Genomic DNA, 23900 nt, shown 5'->3' on the forward strand with positions numbered 1-23900 from the left:
AGGCTGGAGTGACTGAATGAGAGCCTGAGAATACTCGCTTTGCACAAATACCAGAGAATGAGCAGGCTCTAAATAAGAGCTATGATTAATAGGAAGCTTCTAGCTGCTAGAAGAATGAGGTTCTTGGAGAAGCTGTTGGCCTGCCTTCCCCCCATTTGAGACCAGCTCTTTCCAAATCCAACACCACCACCCTGGGGTCTACCTACTCCTCTCCCTGCAAAGAGTCCTCTCCCCATCTTCACGCTCCTGCTTCTGTCTGCCTTTGGGGCTATTTCACTTCTTATCTCCTCTTCTAGACAATAGGAGTAGGAGGAGAAAGGATAAGATAATCAAATGAATACATTAGTAAATAGATTTATACCCTTAAAAGCTGGATAAAAAAAATTGAAGAAGGCACAAAAGAACAAAAGCTGATTTACGGAACTTTGTGCAGTGTGTAACTTTCAGATGCATACAGCAATTTGAAGTAGAAAAAGTTCTGCTTCAAAAAAGAAAGATAAGCATCGAAGTTCTGGTCTTTGCTTCTATGACAAACAAGCCACCATTTGAAAATAAAAGCTTTGACGAAGCTCAAGCAGTTCTTTGCAGTCTGTAAATACTAATCCTAAAATGTGTCCAATACACTTAGCACTTTCCCCCTTACAGATGAAGGAAGAGGAAATTATAATAAATTCTGAATTAACAGAATCCTAACTAACGATATCTCACTCTTCCAGAACTGACAGGAAAACAGTATTTTTGTGGAAGAGGTTAAACTTGGCTAACATGAGATTTCATATTCACAATTCCAACCATACTGGGAAAAGCCAAGTAAAATGGGAACATTCTTGTCCTAGAAAAATCACAGTTTTTAAGCTGATGTTATGATGTCTTCAACAAATCCTGCCACACAAGAAATCAGGTGCTCTTACCCCAAGGTGCTAATAAATCCATTTGTCGATCCCTCGGCGTACAGAGAACAAATGTCTCCAATGTGTAGGAAACTAGACATCTTGTCAGACATGTCTTTCTTGAGAATCCTAGGCAAAGTAAAATATGCAACATTAATAGAAGGAAAGAAATGCTCAGAGGGGGAAAAAGAGTCACTGAGAATTGGCTTAGCTCAATTTCCCAAAGCATCCTACTTAAAAGTCAAATTTAAATGAGAGTGTGACAGGCAGGCAGTTCACTCAGCCAAGCAGACGTATGCAACATTTTCTCCCACATAGTCTTCAATTTCAGAACATTCCAACCACAATAATGCCTGTTTCTAACAAAACCACACCTGAACCCAATTCTACAAGTTGAGGACCCTCGAAAATAAAAAGTGAATATAAAGACGGCAGGGAAGTTGGCCAGGAACTTTGCAGTGATTAAGGAGTTGGAAAGTCTGACTTATGAAACATTAACACATTTAATCTGCCTCAGGGAATGTTCAGTCTGAAGGAAACACCTGGTATAAAACTTGGGTCTTGTCGTGCTGTGGCCGAGGTACCAGAGCAACAAAATGAAATTAATCAGAGGAAGCCTGGTAATAAATACCCCAGAGCTCTAGGGGCCTTTTGAGAATTCAACAACTCTACACATTTCACCCAAATGCTATTTCCATGGCTTTCCTTCTCATCCTTCAGCGGGAAACACTTGCAGAGGGAGAAGGAATCTTAAGCACCTGGTCCAAAACCTTCCTGATGCAGGTAGGAAGAGTAAGGCTGAGGTCAGTGAAGAGCCCTGTCAGCAACACACATAGCTAGTTAGGGGCAGTCCTAGAAAACGCTCTTAACTTCCAGGAAATCTCCATGCAGCCCAGCAATCATGATACACACACACACACATAAATATCAACAAAAATATAGACATGACTCATAGAAGCAGCTTTCATCGGGGCCATAAATATTGAGGAGTGGGAGCCAATAATAAAAAGCTACACTGACACTTTAAAAATGAGCTTTGTTCTCTGGGATGTGTGTGAGCTGGTGTGGACAGCTGTGGACTCTCCATCGTTTCCTCAGACGCCTGTATGTAGACATTCAGGGTCACCCAGGTCTTCTCAAGACCTCTCCTCCAAACCCAGACCCACTTCAACATCTTTTCCCATCATCACTTTACGCACGTTCCCTCACCAGAAGGCATTCACCCTGCAAAGCCACAAGACTTGCAATGGCGTGGAAACGTGTTCCCTCCTGAAATGGCTTTCGGGGTGCCAAGTTTTCTTTTCAGAAGAATTATGCAGCAGTGATCAGCGGGAAACCCCGGGAACCATTTCTCCTACCTTAGCAGGAGTGCCAGGTGCTGAAAACAGAGCACTAAAGAACGTCAGTTCACTGCATGTGAGAACCAGCTAGGGAAAACTAATTTATCCCCTACAACAAGCAAGATGTTGCAAGAGAGATAAAGAGCACTATACTGAATGTGAACTTATCCATAGAGAGAGACAGCAATTGAGAACACCAGCTCTCAGACAAAAGAGCCGGCATCTCTAGACCTTGGGGAAAGACACACCAATGATGTGCAGAGGGACAGTTTTCCAAGGTCCACGCCAGAATTCAGTCTATCATCCTGTCATTTCTTCCTAACTGGATGTTTTATATCTACAAGCAAACCAGTGTTTCAAACAACATCCCCAAAAGCAGCACAAATGAAAACCACTAAGGGGCATTAATATTTCCCATATGTGCTTGTATTGAAAAGCCTTATCATAAAGTGTCAGGAAGTCAGCGTACTGCTGGGACTGATTACTGAGAAACAAGTTCTTTTTGAATTCTGAGTCAGACCACATTTGTGTCTGCACACTTCGGCCTCCCAGAAGAACAGAGGGGAGTTGCTGAGCGCAGGAGAGCAGGTGCGTTCTGGGGCAGGAGGGCAAGGGGCCTTGTGTACTGTGACGGACTCTCCCCTTCCGGGCTTGCCCTTTGAATGTGAGTATTTGGCCCCAGTGAAGACCGGGCCAGGAAATAGCACGACCGCTGTTCTCTGAACTTGCCTCACTATCTGGTTACCTTACTATAAGTCTTCAGGCCCTTCAAGGGAAGAGGTGGACACAATTCAGCGTTCTGGAATGACAAACTATGACACATTCAGTGTTGCCTGTCATTAATAATTGCCAGCAGACGTCTGGACACCATGCCTACGCAGCGAGGCTCTGCATTATGACCATTTCTGATAATAATGGCTGACGTCTGGCAAGCATTTTCATGCCCACCATCGAGCATGCTGAGGGCTTTATAAATGTTCCCTTACTGTATCCTCACGATCACAGCGTGAGGCAAGCTCTACCATTGTTCCCATTTTATGGTTGAGAAACAGAGGTTCCGATGCCCAAGTCATATATAGGTAGCAAGCAGGAAGGCCCGGGGTTACAACCCTGGTCTACATGGCTGGTAAACAGAACTTTTCATCAATGGTGACCCCTGGAATGTGGACTAAAATGTTAACCATTCTTATTCTCTAGGTGACAAGATTATGGAAAACTAATTTGCTTTTTTATGCACAACTCTACTTGCTAATTTTTCTACTTTGGTATCTCCTAATTTTTCCACCATGGCCACAAAGGAGAAAAACTAACTTTGGTAAGTTAGGAGAAAAAAATTTTAAGTATCTTCTTCCCAACCAACATGCTTATTCAGAAGACAGTTGAACAAGTAAACGCTAGGCATATTTTACATTTCCCTCTGCAAACAAAGACCTATATATCCACCACTGTCAACGATCCTCAAATGAGAACTTGCCAGGGGGCCTAATTTAAAAACAAACAAACAAAAAAAGGGAGCGGGGACAGACTCTTCTCCAAGGTCTCAAACAATAAGTACCTTAACCAAGGGCCAGGCAGAAGCCTCTCTGGTCTGGCTGGAAACCTTTGGAGGTCCCCCCTCGCCTACCAATAGTTAAGTGGAGGAAGAGACGGATGGGGAAGAGGGTGGCAGGCAAGATGGGAGGAGGGGAGAGGAAGGAGAGATTTTGGTACAGTCATCAGTGGGGTCCTGGAAGGAAAAACAAAGGTCCGGAGAGTCAACAGAACATGCCTCTGGGGCCTGGAGGGGAGGCGGTGGAAAGTCAGCCTATGAGGGATGCGCCCAGGAGCAACCTTCTGGAAGACTTCCTGTTGTTCAGACGCAGGGTCGGGGACCCTGCCTCTTCATCTGATCCTGGACCATTTGTGCCCTTGCAGCTGCCCCCAGGGCTCCTGTGTCACACACACTAGCTGGGACGACTCAAGGGAAAAACAGCCGGTGCCAACCTGCCACTGAGCTGCATGGCCCCAGTCCATCAAACACTGTCCAGACACCTAGGGCTCTCTGCTAACATACTCTGAGTTGGTCACCCGACATTTATGAGAACAAGCCCAGGTGGTCAGCTCGCGCACCAACCTTCTCTCTCTCTGCTAGCTATTATTGTCAGCTCAGCCCTGCCATCCAGCCCACTTAAACCTCTGCTTTCCTTTCCTCATCTGTAAAATGGGGGTAATACTTAAAGGGGTTGAGGAATAGCTGCAACAGTGCATGAAAGCTGCCTGGTACAGGGGCTGGCACATCCCTACTGTGCAATGCTTGCTATTTTTTTTTTATCATTTTTTTTTTGAAAGAGATGAAGAATTTTGGATGGTTCTAGGACTTCAAAATTCTTTAAAAATTGTGAATCACTATGTTGTACAACTGAAGCTTAACTAATACTGTAAATCAACTATACCTCAATTTAAAAAATCAAAACAATTCTTTATATTAAATGTTCCCTGTTCATTATACGATAAATTCTGGGGGTGTAAGGTCCAAAATGACAACTGTAATTAATCATACTCTGTACAGTATATTTGAAAGCTGCGAAGAGAGTGAATCTTAACAAGTTCTCATCACACCACTGTGTGTGGTGACGGATGTTAACAAAACTTACTGTGGTGATCGTTTTGCAATATATACATATATTAAATCATTACATTATGCACCTTAAACTTATACAATGTTCTATGTCAAGCATCTCAATAAAACTGGAAAAAGTAATGCATTTTAAAAAATTTAAACCCAGTAAAGCAAAAGATCCCCTGCATAAAAAATCTGCTGTGTATCCTAACACATGAACTCCTGTATGACCCATGACGAGACATTTTACTTTAGGGAAGATAATTATCTTAAATTACCCCTTGAGAAAAAGCTCAACAATGTGGAATTATACTCAACTCCCAACCACAAAGCATTCTGGCCTTTCCAAATACACAGAATCACAGAATAAAGGTCGGGAGGAACCTGTATAGCCTGTAATTCCATGTCTCGCCCAATAATAGAATCTTCCTCCCCCTACCCCCGACGCCATCCCTACCATGTCTCCTATGGATGATCTTGGCTTCTGCTTGAACACCTGGCAACGGGGCTTGTCCCAGGTTCCAACAGCATGGTCAGAAAACACCCATGTCCCTGCCCCTCCCTGACACAGGGAAAGCTGCCTCCGAGAACTTTGGCTGCTGATCTGACCTCTGATGCTCTAAGACCTCTGAAGACGTAAACGCTCTCTATCTGATTGCTCCTTAAGACTCGGCTTCTGGTTGCAAAGTACCACCAGCCTCCCCAGTTCCTGACACTGCCTTGCCCCAAGCCCCAGGGTTCCACACCCAGCTCTGCCACCCCATCGCTGTAGGACTTCAGGCCAGATCCCTAACTCCCTAAACCTTGCTTTTCACGTCGATAAAAGGGGGATAATCAGAGCACCTCCCTCAGCAGGTAGCCATGAGTTTCACTCAGTGAGACTGTGTTTATAAAGCACCCAGCAAAGCACCTGATAGGAAGTATGGCTGCAATCTACGAAAGCTATTTCTAGACCACCTCTACCTCTGCCACTGCTCTAACCAGTCCATGCACCTCCTAAAACAGGATTCTTCCAAGGTGGCTCGACGGGGGCAGAGAAACGTGGATTCCTGCCTCTGTGAGGTCTTCACGTAGGTGGAGCTACAGTGGCTTTACTGAGCCTCAACCGCCCGCTGGCCAAACTTCAGTTCTCCATCCCTGAAACTGCTCCCCGAGCAACATGGAAAGAAAGGGGATGTTGGATTCTGTTTGTTCGAAAGGTGAGAATAAAAACACGCAAATTCAGAGATCTTCTCAGAGAACAGAAACCAGGGATAGTGGTCCCCCTAATCTGTGGTTTCAGAATCTGTGTTGCTTCTTGCCTCTGATGCACCTGCCTGGTCATTTCGTCCACTCTGCTGGCTCCAGTGTCTTCCATGTGACGAGGAGTCCCAAATCTGTATCTCATGCCCCACAGCTACTGGGTTTAGCTCCTGGATGCCCACGGCATCTGAATGCATGAAGAAGAACTCACCTGTCCGTCAATCTGCTTCTCCTCCTCTATACCCACTTCATCTACCTCCACAAAGCCCAGTGGCATCTCCAGTCTTCCCTCTCTTCTTATCCCTGCCACAGGGCCTTTGCCCACGCTGTTCTCTTGGGCCTAGAACACACTCATTCCTATCCCATTCTTTGCTCTAGTTAAAGCTCAGATCTGTTTTGTGATCTGTTTTGCATACCATTGCATTCCCAACACCAATGCCTACCACATGGTAGATGCTTAGTAAATATTTGTCAAATACATGAATGAAGTTCAATTGAGCATCAACTCTTACTGATTTTAAGCTTATATATAAGTAATATATAAGTAATATAAGTAATATATAAGTAATATATAAGTAATATATAAGTAATATACTTATAATTAAATATAAGTAATATATTTCTTGAATCCTCCAATTCTTTTAAACTCCTCTTACCCCTACCCAAATCTCAGGCAATACCATTTCTCAGCTGGGCTCCATAAAGCCTTCCTGTTCCTCTGAGTCTGTCTTCCTATCTCAATCTTTTCTACAAGTACAGCAAGAACGATCTTATAAAAACATAAATCAGACCACGTCATTCTTCTGCTTAAAACCTTCCCAAGACTCTTTGGGGCTCTCCACAATCTGGTCCCTGCCTATCTCTCCCTCCTCATCTCTCTGTACTCTCTCCACTGCTTTCTATACTCTGGTCATGACAAACCTTTCCCAGATCCATCCCCCAACATGCTGTATGCCTCTCTGTCCTCCAGGGCCTTTGCAATGCTGTCCCTGCTGCCTGATACCCCTCCCTCTGCCTGCCAGATCCACCCCACCACCACCACCTCTGGCTAACTCCCAGGCACCTTTACAGTCCCAGTTTGATGTCACTGCCTCTGAGAAGCCCTCTCTTGCTCCCCACATCTGGGTGATATGTTGCCAACATACTTCTCTATATAGCACCCAATGACCCTCTCTGGGCCCACTTCCACTGTCCTAAAATTGCTTATTCACTTGTTTGTGTCCCCATTAGACTGTGAGTCCACGAGGGCTAGGACAGCAGACTCCTCCTTCTCTCTGTTCCACCCCAGTCCCTAGCACAGTGCCTGGGACGTGGCAACCAGTCAAATTTGTGTTCAACGAACTACAATGTCAACTTATCTGCTGCCTAAAAGAATTCAAACTGTTTTTAGGCGACTGTCCTCCTAAAAATAATTAAAGCCAAGTTTACACTGTTGGATCAAGAATAGAGAATAGAGGCCGGCGAGCCCTTCTCAGTAGATTTCTATGAGAAATTCGGGAGCCAGAAACAAAACGTCTAACTTCTGTCCCTGCAAAGAAGTGCCCGACTCCCACTGACTACCCCTCAGTATGTCCCAGGAGGCTGGAGACAGACAACACCTGGGTTCAAACCCCAGCTTCACCAATTACACGCTGTGTGTTCCTAAGCAACTTACGTACCTTCTGCACTTCAGCTCCCTCACCCATATAAAAAAAGAAAGGAGGCACGTTCCTGCCTCCCAGGGGCCTCACGAGGGGCAAACCAAATAATCCACACAACGTGCTGGGCACAACACTTGGCCTGCACTAAGCGCTCACTTTTTTATTTTCAAATGAGACTGAAAGGAGAACGTTCACTTTTCTTCCTTCAGAGTCTTCACGCACTTCTGCCCATAACTTGGGACTCTTCTACGTGAGACTCTTCTTAATTTGTCAGCACTGCTGGAAACACATCCAAATAAGCAAAGGTCCCGGCAATGTTTAAATCCTCTGCAGGCCTATGAGGTGGCTGACACCCAGAGAGGTCATCCAAGGTACTCCTTTTCAGCCCCCAAAGTCACAACATCCCAGACAGCCGGACCTCAACTCCACTCCGCCTTCGTCCAACATCAAACCAGGCCCCTGCTGGATGGCGGGGATGGGGGATGGAAGCCTCTTCAAAGGAATGATAATTCAACATTTAGAACCTCTGCCACTTTGGTGTTAAGACAGGCTAAAGCAAAGCCTCATCGAAAAAAGTATGTTCATTTCATTTTAAGCAGCTCAAACTTTTTTCTTTTTTCTTTCTTTCTTTTTTTTTTTTTTGGCTAAAAGCTTTGTGGCAATTCCTCTGCACACACTTAACTAATTGCATTATATTCATTTTTTTGGAAAAAAAAACACCTCAACTTTCACCTACACACAATTCAGAATTTAAAAGTTAGCAACTCCTGAAATCAGACTAAATTAGAACACTCTCATTAACCAAGAAGTTAACTAAGGTATCACTTAATCCTCAAGGGTGGACAGACAAGGAAGGAAACCAGAAGCATTACTTCATGCCAGTTAATAGACCCCAAAACCACAGACTCACACATCTTTATTAACATGTAGCAGCAAGCCTCTTGTATTTAATACAGATGAGGCCACGTGGCCCTTGGGGCTGAATAGTTTGACTTTCATTAACCAGGGGGGAAAAATACCCATTGATACTGCCCTTAAATTAGGCCCTTCCAAGCCCTGTTGTCAGGCACTGAAGGTCCCTGTCACGCGCACATCATCCATTTTCTCATGACCAAGTTCCCCAGGTGTTTCACCACCCGATGACCTTAACTTTGACAAGACACACACAAAATACTCCCCAGAGGTCTGGATTTGTAATCATTTACCCATTCTAAACAGGTAAGTTGGTTAGCATGGAATATCTTATCTAGTTTTAACAGTTTCTACCTTGATGCTTCTAACACCAGTTAACAGAAACTGAGGGCAAGAAAGCTTCAAGACAATCTAATTTTTATTATAGGACACAACTTTATCTGAGGCCAAAAGCTGCAAAAACCACCAAGCAAAGAGCGATAGACTGACAGCCATTAAGGAAGTCGCATTTCGAGTCACTGTTCTCAGATGTGGAGAAAAACCTGTGCTTTATCACTTTTTTTCAGTGACCCTTCCCACTGCAGAACTTCTGGCCTGCTTGGTGTAATCTTGCTTATCTGAAAGAGATGAACACAAGCACCACTGACTTCCAGGTTCTCAGTGTTCCTTTGCAATGCAGGAGGAGCCTTAGCTGGGAAGCAATTTTGTTCTGCAAAAGCAGCTTAAATGCATTCCCATGCAAATATTTCTGAACAGAAACTTCTGACACAATAGCCATCCAGACTTAGGGACATTCAATCACATCCTGCCACTTAAGCCTTCAGTCTCTCCCTCTCTCGAATGTTCCATGCCACCACTCAAGCTGGCATATTACCTATCTATCCTATAAGCCACGGGCTCTTAAAGCTGCCTGGGGGATCCCTGGGGGACTTCCAAGACCGTTTCAGGGGATCTTCAAAGTCACAACTATTTTCATAAGAACATCAAGGTGTCATTTGCCTTTTCACTCAACCTCTCACACAAGTACAGTGGAGTTTTCCAATGGCTGCAAGACATATGTCATAAAAAACTGGAGGCAGAGGCAGATACAGGACTCTAGTCATCTTCCATGAAGCCAGATCGCAAATCAATCTTTGAAAAAGTGTAAAACAGTGCCACTCTTCCCATAAACTTTTTTTGTTCTGGAAAATATAGTTAATGTCCATAAAACAATATACTACTGTGTTAATGTGCAATAGGTTTATTTTTTATATTTTCTCTGTTAATTTTGAATAACATAAATACAGATTGGTATAACTCCTACCAACAGAAGTTCCTTGGCGCCCTCAATAATTTTTAAGCACATAAAGAGCTCCTGAGATCCAGAAGTTTGAAAAAAATGCAGCTGTAAATTTTCTTTAAGATCTGCTCTGACACTGGTTGACTGTGTGCTTAGGACTCATACATATATATATGAAAAATTAGATGGAACAGGATTAAAATGCAAAACATACAACTGAATAGCCAGAGCTTTAGAGAGGACCCCTTGATTTGAAACCAAAATCCTTTTTATTCAACACATTTATGGCGTCCCTATTATACACTACCCCTACTCCAGGCACAGGGCAGTGGGCAGGGGTGGAGAGGGATGTAGGTCAAAGAAGACAGACAAGGTCCCTGCTCTCATGATATACATATTCTAGTGAAGACAGACAATAAACAAACAACAAGATGAATCAAGGGGGAGGGTATAGCTCAGTGGTAGAGTGCATGCTTAGCATGCACAAGGTCCCGGGTTCAATCCCCAGTACCTCCACTAAAAAATAAAATTAAAAATTAATTAAAAAATACATAAAGAAACCTAATTACCTTCCCCCTCAAAAAAAAAAAACCCCAAAAAGAAATTTTAAAACAAGATGAATGAATCAAGACAAGTCAGAAAGTGATAGGTACTATTCAGAGAATTAAAACTGTCACCCAATCGTACCTGATATAATTGAGTGACAAATGAATTTTGGCTGGTCAGAGAGGACAAGCTGAGGCATGCAAGTAACACCTGAAAGTCAAGACAGAGGCAGTAATGCAAAAAAATCAGGCAGAAGAGCATTTCAGGCAGAGCAAACAGCTAGTACAAAGACCCTACAGCAGGAAAGATCTTGGCAAGTTTGAGAAACAGAACGCCGGCCACAAAGTCGGGAGCATGAACGGGGAAAGGAGGAAAAGGGCAGGGGAAGGCCAGAGAAGAGAGATGCCAGCGCCAGCGGAAAGGCGCAAGGGTGAAATGTATGCCTTTGTTCTAACTATGACAGGAGGTCTGTAACCTTGACCAAGTTATCCACACTTTCGGGCCTCGATCTCCTCATCTGCAGAATGGGGACCATGAGGGCTTACCTCATAAAGTTGTGTTAAGGATTAAACGAGAAAAAGGGAAAAACGGACTTAGCACATAAGAAGCAAAATATAGGAAACATTCCCATTTGCCATTACTCTACCTTGTGAGCTGCTCTATTTTCTACTCTCATAAACCACTCATATTAAACTTTTGGTTCTGATGATCAGCTGAAGATCAGCCTATCTACCAGCAGGTCCAAATGAATGTAGACAAGGGACACATTGTGACATGTATTTATTTACCTGAACATGCCAACAACCAGCTCCAGCAGAACGTGCTCCCCACTGTTCCTAGTGGGACCCAAACCACCACCACCAGGTGAGGAACGGATGACCACATCACACCTACAGAGCCACCAAGGTTTGCCACTTGGCCCCAAAGCACCATGCATTTGGAAAGTTATTCTTCTGCTGAAAACTGTAGCCAATGGGAATCCATCAGCCTTTCCTGCTTTCTTGGCACATCCACAGCCAAAAAAAACCACACACACACACACAAAAACAAAGGGCCTTTGCCAAAGTCTTTTAGTGCTGGTTTTATTGCTGCTCGCTTTAAAAATGACTCTTTAAAAAGAAAATCAGAAAGTTTCCTTTAAAGTAAGGCAGCAAAGAGAAGGGCTCAAGCAGAAAGACTTAAAAGCGCCTGGAGAGCCACAAGGCCACAGGCAGCCGGCCTCTCTGAAACGTGGGTCAGGCCTGGGGGGCCACAGCCACCGCCGACATGCAAAGGCACCACTTCACTCACAGGTCAAGCAGCCCCCGGGGGGCAAAGTCAGGCAAACCACGATGCCTTTCGGAGGGAAAACAGGAGTAGGCCCAGAAAAAGGAAGAGTTGCCGGGTGTGTGATCAATCTCCTGGCGGGAGGCCAAGGACACTCCTTGCAGAGGAGCACAAGCCTCCTTAAGATGCCCTGGCCCAGGCACATATATGGTAATATGGCTGCAAATTTGGGGGAGGGGAGGCCCATCACATCCACGGTTGACTCTTCCCAGAGAGGGAGAAAGGTTCTCTTTACAACCGGCTCAGCTTCTGCTCCGGGAGACTCTCACGGTTAATTCTGGAACTTCCTTTGAGCCAAGAGTCTTGACGATATGATCTTTACTGTGAACTGAGGATGGGCAGCACGGCATTTCTGAGCCGGACACCCAGCTGGACACCACCCCACACCCCACCCTCCACGCTTCCGTGCAGCCTGCTCCTGGCCTACTCATCCCGTTAGCGGCTAATCAGATCATCCTCAGAAACGCATTGTGTCCCCATTGAGAGATCATTTATTCTATTGCACAAAAAAAAAAACCACTTCTCTCTGGAGCATAGAAAATCATATTCTGCTTTCGTTTTCAGCCAGTCCCAAAGGAAGTCACCGACTCAGAAGTTTCAGCTTTAAGCAGGGCCCCCTCTATGATGACCTCAGAAATCACAGCTGTGAATCTGAAGTTTGGAGCAATCCTCCAGTTTAAACATCACGCATCTGGACATCTCACACACAAAGATAAACCTACGTGCCTTTTCACAAACATGTCCGCTAAATAAGCTACTCCTGAAACAGGTACCTTATTTACAGAGTTATTTCTCAGAGAAGATGCCAAGACTGACATGTGCTCCCATGTCTCCTATACCTCAAGACCAACATAAGAGAAGCCAATCCAAAGCTCAAGATAGCAGTCAGAAAACTTCTTGTTTGGTGAGGAGAGATCATTTAGCCTAAATTCCTCATTTTATAAGTGGAAACAAACACCCTGAGTGATTTCTTAGAGGTCACACAGGCAGTTAGTGGCCAAAGCCTGCAGACCACAGGGCTCCAGGAACCAAGGCCAGTGCTTGGGTGGATGGGGAGGGTGTTTATTTTGTTAAAAAGTTAAAGTCAGCCCCAGTCTGAGAAGATATGCCTCTGCCCACAGCCTGAACCACGGCAAGGGGAAAAAAAGCTAGGTTAATATCCTCAGAGAGAGAAATAAAAGTCTCACTAAGTCTGGAAGAAACACCCTAGGACAGAGTTTCTCAGCCTCATGGCTACTGTCATTAGGGGACAGAAAATTCTTTGTTGGGGGAACCTGTCCAATGCATTATAGGGTATTTAGCAGGGTCCCTGGCCCTCCCCACTGGATGCCATTAGCACCTTCTCACCATTCAGCTGTGACAACATAGAAACACCTCCAGACATTGCCTAGTGTCCCCGGGGGACAAAATCACCCCACTGGTTGAGAACCACAGTTCTAGGACATAGGTTTGGTTTGGTTTTGATCGAGAAGATCTTTTGCAAGCATTTACTGTTCTGCAACTCGGCAGCAATGCCCCAGAGCAGGTATTTTTATACCTACTCTACAGAAGAGGAAACAGACGCACAGATGTTGCATGTTTTGACTGTACCGAGCAGGCAGCCAACACCCAGTCCTCAGGAGTCCCCATCCTGCGGTTCAGCAGGGGAATACCATTTCAACCCAAGAGCAACTCTTTGCACTACCTGACTCCCACCTGCACTGCCTTTTAGTGACGATCACCAACTTCCCAAGCCTAATGTCCTCCAGAGAGCCATTCTGAGCCACATCTCAAAAGCCACTGAAAGGAACTGCTTAGTGAGTTTCTACCCAGGCCTCACTTTGCCCTCCCTAGCAAAGAGGGTTTTTCAAAGCAATAAGCCAGCTCAGGAAATATGCACTCAGGAGAGGGGTACAAAAAATTAGATTCTTCTAAGAAGCAGCCTACAGCCTTCAAAGGGAGAGGAAATGTGGATAAATAACGTCATTCACAAGTATTTGTGAGCAGTTACTATGTGTCAGGTACTCTTGAGGGTGAAAAAATCAAAAAGGCCCATAGACATAAAGCACCAAGGCATTTCAAATGACAAAGATTCTGAAGTATCAGCAAAGGTTTCCCAGAAGAGGACAAACGGGCTGGGAATGGAAGGATTTGGCAAGGTGAATACAGAGCGATGGGGACAGGGATGGGAGGCAGAAAGGACACGGTCAAAGGCACAGAGACAGAACGTGATCACACACAGCAGGCAAATAAGTGAATGTACCCAACTCTGGGTGTCCTCTCAGCTTTTCCTGTTCAGAAATATGTGTGCAGGGTGGGGGCAGGGGGAATGCTTTTTAAGGCATTTTTGCAAAACAAAATCACTTCCTAGACAAAGCTCCTCCTCAAATGCAAATAAATGCCAAGGAACTTTGAGGCCAGTGACATTTTTTTCTTAGGTATATCTTTTTCTGATGAGCAACACTGTGCCAAGCAGTCCAGAAGTTCTGCTGATTCGATGGGCCCTAAAACATTGTAAAACTAAGTTTCTCAAAGTGTCCAATAACAAGAGGTTAAAATGCAGCTTTGTTTCTATCGGTGGCTTCATGATCCTAATTTGGTTTTACATGAAGCTTTGGGTCTCTTTCCACCTCTATCTGAACAGCCAATTAAAAAAAAAATCCGCAAATGTAAGCATGAAAGATCGCATTTTTATCGGAAAGAATCCTGCCAGACTTAATACCCTCTCACCTTAGGCTGGTGACTGAGACTACCTTCCCTCTTACCTGGACCTGAGAAGGCTGCTGGGGAAAATACAAAAGGCAGTCTGAACAGGTGAGAGCTAGTCACAAAAAACGAAGTAACCATAAAAGCAGGTTCTGAAAAAGCCGAGGGGCAAGCACCCTCCAGCACAGATCTTCTGGCACTTTCTCATGGGATCTTGCTAAAAGTGCAGTTTCAGATTCAGTGGGTCTGGGGTGGGGCCTGAGACTCCGCATTTCTAACAGGCTCTCTGTTGAAGCCAAAGATGTTGGTCTGGTGACCACAGATGGAGTAGAAAAGATGCAGGGCAATGTTGCTCAAACTGTTGGCTGCAACCCACAGTAAGAGACACACTGAGCTCACAACCCATCGTTCACTGTGTGTGTGACAGACAGAGAAAACTGGTTGCCACACACCCAGTTCTTTTAAGTGTATCCAGGCGATACACTTTGATGTTTTCTATTCTAGTCTACTTCATCAAAAAATTATCTATCAAGACCCACGAAACTGATTTCACAAACTCTTAATGGCCTGCCACACAGTTCGAAAAACATGGATAACATTCCTGCTTGTCTGGGGAGCACGACTGCATCTCAGCCCCAGGGCACAAAAGCTAAAACTGAGACCAACTGGGAAAGGTAAGAGTGTGTTCAGAACTTTTTAAAAGTTTTATCTTTTTAACTGAAGTACAGTTGACTTACAATGTTTCAAGTGTACAGCAGAGGGATTCAGATATATATATATATATATATATATAAGAACTCTTTTTTAAAAGGCGAAGATGTATCGATTGCACTTTGGAAAAGCTTTCACTAAAAATGTTCAGGTGATAAGTCTTCTTCATTTTAATCTCTTTTCTGACCTGTATAATAAGAATGAGAAGAGGACCTATCTGGCCCTGAGTGGAGGTCTCTACATATCATTTCCCATTCAAAAGAACTCGGGTTTCTTGGAGAAAACACTGATTTCGGGTCTGCGACAAGAAATATAAAAGATGAGTCTGGAACATCCTGTCACACAAGGAACAGGAAATCAAAGACCACTGGGGTTGTGTCTTTTCCCATCAACCTGGGTAGCCTCTCACTCACCAAGCAGAGAGGGACAATTTGAACATCAATAAGGACAACTACACAAAATGTAACATATAAAATATGTTTAAATCCATGAGTTCATAATGATACTAACAAAAAATATATACACCCAATGGTCATCTTGGCACAAGGTTTCTTAACAGTGGCACTGCTGGTACTTTGGACTAGATCATGCTGTGTTGTGGTGGGAGATGCAATGTACTGAAAGCTGTTTCGCAGCATCCCTTGCCAGTAGCACCCTCTCCCCAGTTATGACAACCACAAATGTCCCCAGAGGTTGTCCAATGTCCTGGGGTTGAGAACTACCGCCAAGGATCAACTCATTCCCGCTAAGGAATCAACTCATTATTTTTGAAAACTGGTAAAACACAGAGAGATTCAAGTACTGATTCTGTCTTTTTTTTTTTTTTTCCCCTTCTTCTTTATGAACTCTACCCCAGGGAACCAAAAATTAAGTGGGGGAAATTTCATTTCATAAAATATTGCAGCTAATAAATGAAGAAAAAACATAGTTAGGAGTTTTACAAATCCGACTGAACTAATGGATTGAGGCAATGAGCATCAATGGATGCTAATCACAAGAAGATACGTCCACACATATCACACACTCCCGACTGATGCTTACAAAACAGACCTGAAAGAAAGAAAGAAAGAGAAAGAAGAAAAGGAAAAGGAAGAAGAGAAAAAAGAGAAGAAAAAAAAAAAAGAAGAAGAAAAAAGAAAAAAGAAAGAATACATTTGACTCTGATCAAGCCTCTACATCTGACTACTAAATTATGGTAAATAAAGAGGTCAGAAGGACAGAGGAACGTGTTTGACTACACCACACCGATGCGGTCAGCAAGATCCAAACTGTAGGAAAATGTCACCCAGTTTCTTTAATAATAACCAAAAAATATATGGGGAAAAAAAGAGATGTAAAGGAAATACAGACATTAAAAGACACATCAACAACCTGCAATGTATCAACCTTATTTGATTCCTAACTTAAACAAACTGTTAAAGTATTCATATGTATGTTATTATTTTATGTATCTTTAAATAAATGTATTTCAATCAAGAAAGTGAGAACACAAACTCAATTTAAAAAATTGGGTTTTTTTTTTCTTAAAATGGGTAATAGTATTGTGATTTTTTTTTTAAAAGAACCCCAATACCAGAAATGACATACTAAAATATAGAAGAACTGGTATGTCTGGAATTTGTTTCAAAGTCATCCAAGAAGAGAGGGGAGAGTATACGTGAATTTAGATGGAACCAGACTGGTCATGAACTGATAGAACTGATAACCATAGAGGGTGGGTGAGGAGTCAAGAGGGGTCATTATACTAACATCTCTACTAATACATGTGTTTCACATTTTCTATAGTAAAGTTTTCCTTTTAAGCACAAACAAGAAACTGCCCAGCCCTAACTCCTCACAGGATTACATTACTTTGCAGAACAAATGAGAAATCCTTTATTTAAATGAATGATTACTAGGCTTTATCCCTGTAATAAGATAGCTAACAGTTAAATAGGGTTTTACCTTCCATTTAGTTTTCTTAAAAAACGATATGGGGGAAGGTAATAGCTCAGTGGTAGAGTGCATGCCTAGCATGCATGAGGTTTGGGGTTCAATCCCCAGTATCTCCTTTAAAAAAAAAAAAAAAAAAAGACAAAAAAAAAAAAAAAAAGTACATACTGAATGAGAAAGCCTGGACTTTATGAGGCTGGTGAAACCTGAAAGATATACTTTTTTTTTTACCCTAGTGATTCCATACATGTCTTCATTCAAATGGAATTCCATCAAAGGTAGAGCCACTTTTGGATAAATGAAGACTCGGATGCCTGTTTATTAACAAGAAAAGATATCCACAAAATATACTGCAAAAGGCAGGGTACCAAACAGGAGGCATGAGTCCCTTTTAATGAAATTCAAAATGCACATAATTTTTGTCTATAGTTAGAGGCAAAGTCTGAAACCCTAAACTTGGATAATGGGATTGGGAGTGACTGGTTTTGTTCTGTTGCTTCTATTTCCTACTGTTGTACAATTGAATCTGCGTATCTTAGGCAATACATAACAAAATATATGTCTGGTACACATGTTACACATGTGTACAAGTTTGTACACATGGAGGGCTCCACCTCACTCACCAGGGAAAAGCAGTTATGTGGAACTTGACATTCCCCAGGGATCATGCTAGATTGCAAAGCATGAATCCTCTTTGTGTAATTCCTTAAAACAAGACTGGATAGACAGTAGGGTAGCCCCAGGGCATAAAAGTTTTGTGTTAAAGGTAAAACCCCAGGAATATCATTAGGTTATTAGAATTTGTTACTCAGATCAACTGTATGTTCACTTCCTTTATCAAAGATGACTTTCCTGCTGAAGTGAAATACAATCCCAGGTAAATCAGGTGACTTACCAGACAATCTAGAAATGTGGGCTTTACCCTCCATCAAGTTCCAACCTGGTATATGATCTTACCAGACTCACTAGAGCCTCTTTGGAAAGGACAGGGTGGTTCAGTGATGTTGAGAACCACTGAGAATTGTGTTTGAAAATCCTCGGGGAACCAAATCACTGCTAACTTGCAAACACCTGGCCCCTGCACGATTTAACCCTGATTCCCTCTTCCATCTGAATGCCTAGCAGTCTCCCTCAGCTGCAGCCACGCTGGCCTCCCTGCTCTTCCTCTAACAGGCCCCACCTGCTCCCATCTCAGGGCCTCTGCACTTGCTGCTCTGGCCCTTTGGAGTGTGCTTTTCCCTAGATACCTACATGGCTAACCTGCTTACTTCCTTCAGATCTGTGCTCAAACACCAGCACATGAAGAGCCCTTCCATGAGTCCTGATCCCCACCACAGAAGTCCTTTATCCCCTTTACCCTATTGTTACTTTTTTCTTTTTATTGTGATGAAATATACATATATAACATAAAATTGACCATTTTAACCATTTTTAAGTGTATGATTCAGAGGTATTAAGTACATTCACATTGTTGTGCAACCATCATTACCATCCATCTCTAGAACTTGTTCATCTTCCCAAAATGAAACTCTGTACCCAGTAAACAAACTCCCGTCCCCGGCACATCCACTCTTCTGCCTTCTGTCTTTCAATCTGATTGCTCCAGGGACTTCTTGTCAGTGGAATCATACACTAATTGTTCTTTTATGTCTGGTTTATTTCACTTAGCAGAAAGTTTTCAGGTTCATCTATGTTGTAGCATGTACGAGAATTTCATTCCTTTTTATGGCCAAATAATATTCCATTGTATAGACATACCACAGTTTATTTGTCTGTAAATGGACATTTGGGTTGTTTCCATCTTTTTGGCTATTGTGAATAATGATGCAGTGAACATGGGTGTACAAATATGTTTGAGTCCCTGCTTTCAATTCCTTTGGGTACATATCTAGAAGGGGAATTGGGTCATCTGATAATCTGATGTTTATTTTTTGAGGAACTGCCATGCTGTCTTCCACAGCAGCTGCACCATTTTACATTCCTACCAACAGTGCACGAGGGCCCCAATTCCTCCACTTCCTCACCAACATGGTTGCCTCCCTATTCGGCTTTATTTTTCTCCGTAAGATTTACTACCTGTCATACTAGGATACCTGCTTATTACATTGGCTGCGTTCCCCCAACTAGGATGTAAGCCTCTTGTGAGTCACTTTCATTGCTGTATCCCCAGCACCTTGAGCACACCCAGGCACACAGCAGGTACTCAAGAAATTTGTTGAACGAAGGAAAAAAGTATCTCGACTACAAAAGCTTCAACAGGCATTAGAATTGCTTGAACAGATTTATCACATCAAACGCCTTAAATTATGTCCAGTTTAGGAAAGAACCTGGACATAGTTCAATGTGAAGAACAGCTCGGTGGGTGATGGTTTCAGCTCCTCCTCACGAGCATTAACCTCAGAACCACAAACATTATGACAATTGTTAGAAATCATGGAAATTATGTCATTCGTGTCACTGACTTCAAGCCCTAATTGATTTCATCAAAAGAGCAGGGCAAAAACTTAAAACAGCCTCAGTGAACTAAAGAACTGTGTGTACTTCCAGTTGCTCAAGAGCCTGTGAAAGCAATGTGTTTCATTTTAAAAGATCAAACCAACAGCAAATAAGATGGGGCAATGGCCTTGTAGAGACTCCTTAATTAGATGTAACGAAGGACAGCTTGACCTAAAATCCAACTCCAGGTCTAATTTTAATTTTTTGAGCTTTTTTTTTTTCTATTGTTCAAATTTGGTATTTGTTGTTTCATTTTGGCTTGTTTTTTAAGAGCTCCTTGTAAAGAAACCAGATTTTCCTTGAGCTCATTATAAATGAGCTAAAAAGCCATTTGATTTTTTGCTGTGGAAGTTAGCTGATTGAATACCAACGTACTAGAAGTTTCTTTTCTTTCTCTAAGACCATGGTCTTCCTCAGCTGAAAATATTTTGAGATAAAAGGCAAAAGAGCTGTCCTGAGTTCACCTATTTCTCCTCTAAGCAACCCTTCCATCTCTCCTTCCTCAAGACGCCAAATTCCTCCAAAAGGCAACCACTTTGTTCAAATGGTTTATACCATTGTCAACACCAAACAACTTCCAAGGGGCTTAAAGTGGAGGCCAGGAGTAATTGATTTAGAGCGTGAAGAAAGTTTCCTGCCTGTTAAGAAGGCAATCTTGATAGGATATTCTGTTCTGGTTTGAATAATTCAAAAAGCAGATTGTACTTTCAACACACACACACACGCAAGTGAAAGTAAGAAATGAAAAAGACAAGTATTCTTGCACAACTCACCACAAGGCAAACTGAAGTGTATATGAAGAGACAGCAACATTTCACAGTTCAGACTCACTGCAATTTAAACTTTCAAATTATTCAGATGGAGAAACACCTGATCCTTTGAGCCTGCTGAGATGCCTTGATGTAGATGATCAAGATCAGGTATGAGATGAATCTCATGGTGAATTTAGATGATGTTTCTTGTGGTTTGGTTTGGTTTCTTTTCCTCTCCTCACGCAGGCTTTCAGAACACAGCTTTTCAAAATGAACTCAGGACACCTAAGGCCTCCTTAAATACCTAGTCTTCTATCTCTATGGCTACATTGTTTTTTTCTTACATCAAGGTAACTTTGTTCCTTCATTGTTGGTGGGACACAAACCAGTTATTTCATCAATAGCAATGAAGTTTACCATTTTTCCTGGTTACCCCCTTATCCCTCCAACTTAGGTGCATTTGTGAGATGCAGCAGAGTCCCAAAGCCTGGCGTTCTACCTGCTTGCACTGTGTGATAGCTACTGGGCCTGTGATTTCGCTCTCTGCACCTCAGGTCCTTCACCTGTACTCACGAGGTTTCTGTGATACGTGGTTCTGGACCTGGCTTACAATAAGTCCTTAAAGTGTATTATTATTTTCAGCAACCAGTCACAGAAGAGTCTGTGGACCATTGTCTCCTTGCCTGCAGCTTACCCTGAAGAGAGGAACTGAACTCAGTCCTCATCCTTAAGAGTGCCCACGTAGCCATGCGAGTCAACAGAACTCCAAGAAGGAAGTAGACCTCACACATCTAAACGCTTCCCTCTCCACCAGCACTGCTGAGGATCTTATCAACAGGAAACAAAAGCACAATACCACTATAATGAAGTGTCTGACTTTTCTTTTCTAATTAGAAAAGCCCAAAGATTGTAGCCCAGGGAACAGCTAAATATTTAGAATGTTAAAGGAGTTATGAAGACCCAGACCTCCACCCCTGTTACCCTGTTGTTTATCGTGTTCCCAACCATTTCAGAAGAAAAAAACCTTTGCTGTCCAAATCTGCAGCAATGGGAATGTATGTGTACCTGTTAAAACCTCCCTGTCTTGAAGTGGAGTCTGACCATTTGGGGGAAAAATAGCTGCTTATGTTTACAGATAACTGATGCCCTGAGCTCACATCCGACCACAAGCACTTCAGCAACACATCCAACAGATTCCTTGACATTCAGGTGGCCTCAAGTCAAGGGCTGGATGCTACTATCTTAGGCTTCAAGAACTTCCCTTTTTAAAGTTCTAATTCCTTCAATTTGCTAGCAACCACTTTCATTTCTTGCAATCCAACCTACTCTGATTAAACACACATTCACAGTAAGAAAAAAAAAGAAAGTGACTATTTTTGAAAGAGAGAGGCAGATAATTTTTGCTTACATATCTTGGCAGATGAAATGCACTGCATCCTTCAGAATTTAAATTATCAGCACACTGCCTGGCAAGTTCAATTCTCGGGTCACCAATAGGCACCCCTTTTACTGCTCCATTTAATGGGTTTTCCCCCCTCTTCGCATAAACCTTCAGGCTGCTTCATTACTGAACCACGGACAAAAGTGCTAGGCTGGACAGCCCTCTGGATCTCATCAGTTCTCTAAAGCCCTCACGAAAGGCAATGACAAATTTTGGAGACTGAGTAATGGAGTTTCCTTTTCTTTCCTTCTCCTCATCTCCATGACTCTTTAGAGAGAACTTAAAATAGGCTTCATTACTGACTACAGCTCTCAGGCTTCCACTCACCTGACCCAGGTCAGGCACTCTGTTGCCAAAACACGCCCAGCCAGGGGTGCGAGTCCTGCTTCTTGGAAGCCAGCTCCTAAGTATTGAGAAAGAAAGAGTGAATATGAGACTGGTCAAAGATGGGTCCGTAACAGAAATTATCAAAATTCCACACTTCCACCTTCTTTAGCCTCTTTCCTGGAAAGACAATCCCACCCCCAAACACGTATACATAGGACCACCACCACCAAATTTGACAAGTAGGTTGGTGGGATCTCTTAGTTGAAGATTACAGGTAACTTCGCTCATTTGTTTCCAATATTTAACTGATAAGTGAGACCCGGTGCGCACAAACTTCGAGAGAACGTGCCGAGGGAGGCAGAGAGGTGGGAGCGAAACTAAGGGAGGTGTTTGGCCGATCCCAAAGCACTTGTTTCCCAGAGCGGAGGCCAACTACCGAAGCCCGCATCCTCATTGGAAGCCCGCATCCTCACCGAGCGCTAGCTTCGTCTGCACTTCGTCCCTCACCGCTCCCCCGGTTTTCTTCCGTTTTCTTAAGCCCTCCCCACTGGGGCCCCCACACAAGCCTAATTTTCCCAGCCATGCAGCTCGAGAGAGGGCTACATTTTAAGAAAGACTGTTTCCTTGAGCGGACTCACATAGGACACCCCCACAACCCCCTCCCCCGAAAAAAAACTATTTCCTGCAGCTGCTGCAACAGTTTCCAACTTGGGGGAATGCCATTCCAGTCCAGAATGGGTAGCCCTCAAAGCCAGTCGCTGGAGTCGAGAATTGTTTTAACCTCAAATGAACCCCCTCAAAATGCCCTCAGTAAAAGAACCCCCAAATACATGTAAGTGCATGCAAATCCACCAAGAACTCCCAGAGAGCGAGGCAAAACTTCTGCGCCCGGGGGGACACTACCAACTCCCCGCGCCCTCTGCCCGGCCCCAGCCGCTACCTTGGTGCTCGGGGAGCCAAGCCGGTTTGGGGGAGCAGGGCGAGGAGAAGGGTTAGCGGCCGCTGGGTAATCCCATGTCCACGAAGAGGGAGCTCGTTCCGTTAGTATGGAAGCGGAACACCCACACCTCCTCCCGGCGTGCGCTTTCTCTCTCTCCACCCTCTGCCTTCTCCACCACCACCACCTCCTCCTCCTCTCCTCCCACCCCAGCGAGCTTGAGGAAACGCTTCAGCAGCACATCCACATGGTTACTGCACTTTGAAGCGGCTCCTGGCGCCTTATATAGGCCAGGAAGCTCCCTGGGCAATGTAGTCCGAGTCCGGGGTCGCGGCGGCGCCTGGGGCTGCCGGGATGAACTACAAGTCCCAGAATCCCATGGGCTCCGGGGCTGGGCTCTAAATAGGAGCGCCCCGGGACGGGGAGGGGCGTCCTGCGGGGAGTCCGGGCTTCCAACCCCGTTTTGCGGGGAGAGCTGGCCAGGCTCTGAGCTCGCGACCCAGAGCTCCCCCAGGGATGTGCCCCCAACTCTTGAGGATTCTTCTCTTCTGGCTGCCCCCCTTCCATAGAATTCAGGTGTCACTGGGAGCAGGAGGCGGGGAGGAGCTCGGATTTCTGCTTTGAGAAGTTTTTACAAGCTCTTACCCACCCTCCCCCCGCGTTGGGTCCCCGCGCCAAGAATTTCAGAAATCCAGGGCACAAAAACGCCAGTGTTTGCGGTCAAGGATTAAAGGAGCGAGGTTGTCTTTATTTAATCTCCGCCCTGTTCGGATTTGCACAGAAAACTAAATCTGAGAGCAACGCAAGGGGGGAAAAAGGCAAGTGGCTTGGGAACACTTTCCTGA

At 43.9% G+C, this 23900-nt stretch overlaps 1 protein-coding gene across 9 annotated transcripts in view; it reads right to left on the reverse strand.

The window, feature by feature from the left end:
* Nucleotides 1–23297, reverse strand: part of ITPR1 (inositol 1,4,5-trisphosphate receptor type 1) — a 299982-nt gene extending 276685 nt beyond the window's left edge. For all 9 annotated transcript variants that reach the window (XM_031470776.2, XM_031470775.2, XM_064496296.1 and 6 more), the window contains exons 1-3: nt 23059–23297; nt 22119–22194; nt 912–1019 (exon numbers count right to left, since the gene is read on the reverse strand). In XM_031470776.2, the coding sequence (XP_031326636.1) occupies nt 912–1003 (92 nt within the window). In that variant the 5' untranslated portion in view covers nt 1004–1019; nt 22119–22194; nt 23059–23297. The remainder of the gene's footprint in view (nt 1–911; nt 1020–22118; nt 22195–23058) is intronic.
* Nucleotides 23298–23900: the final 603 nt, after the last annotated feature.

This window comes from Camelus dromedarius, chromosome 17 (genome assembly GCF_036321535.1).
Source record: "Camelus dromedarius isolate mCamDro1 chromosome 17, mCamDro1.pat, whole genome shotgun sequence".
In the NCBI taxonomy this organism is placed as follows: domain Eukaryota; kingdom Metazoa; phylum Chordata; class Mammalia; order Artiodactyla; family Camelidae; genus Camelus; species Camelus dromedarius.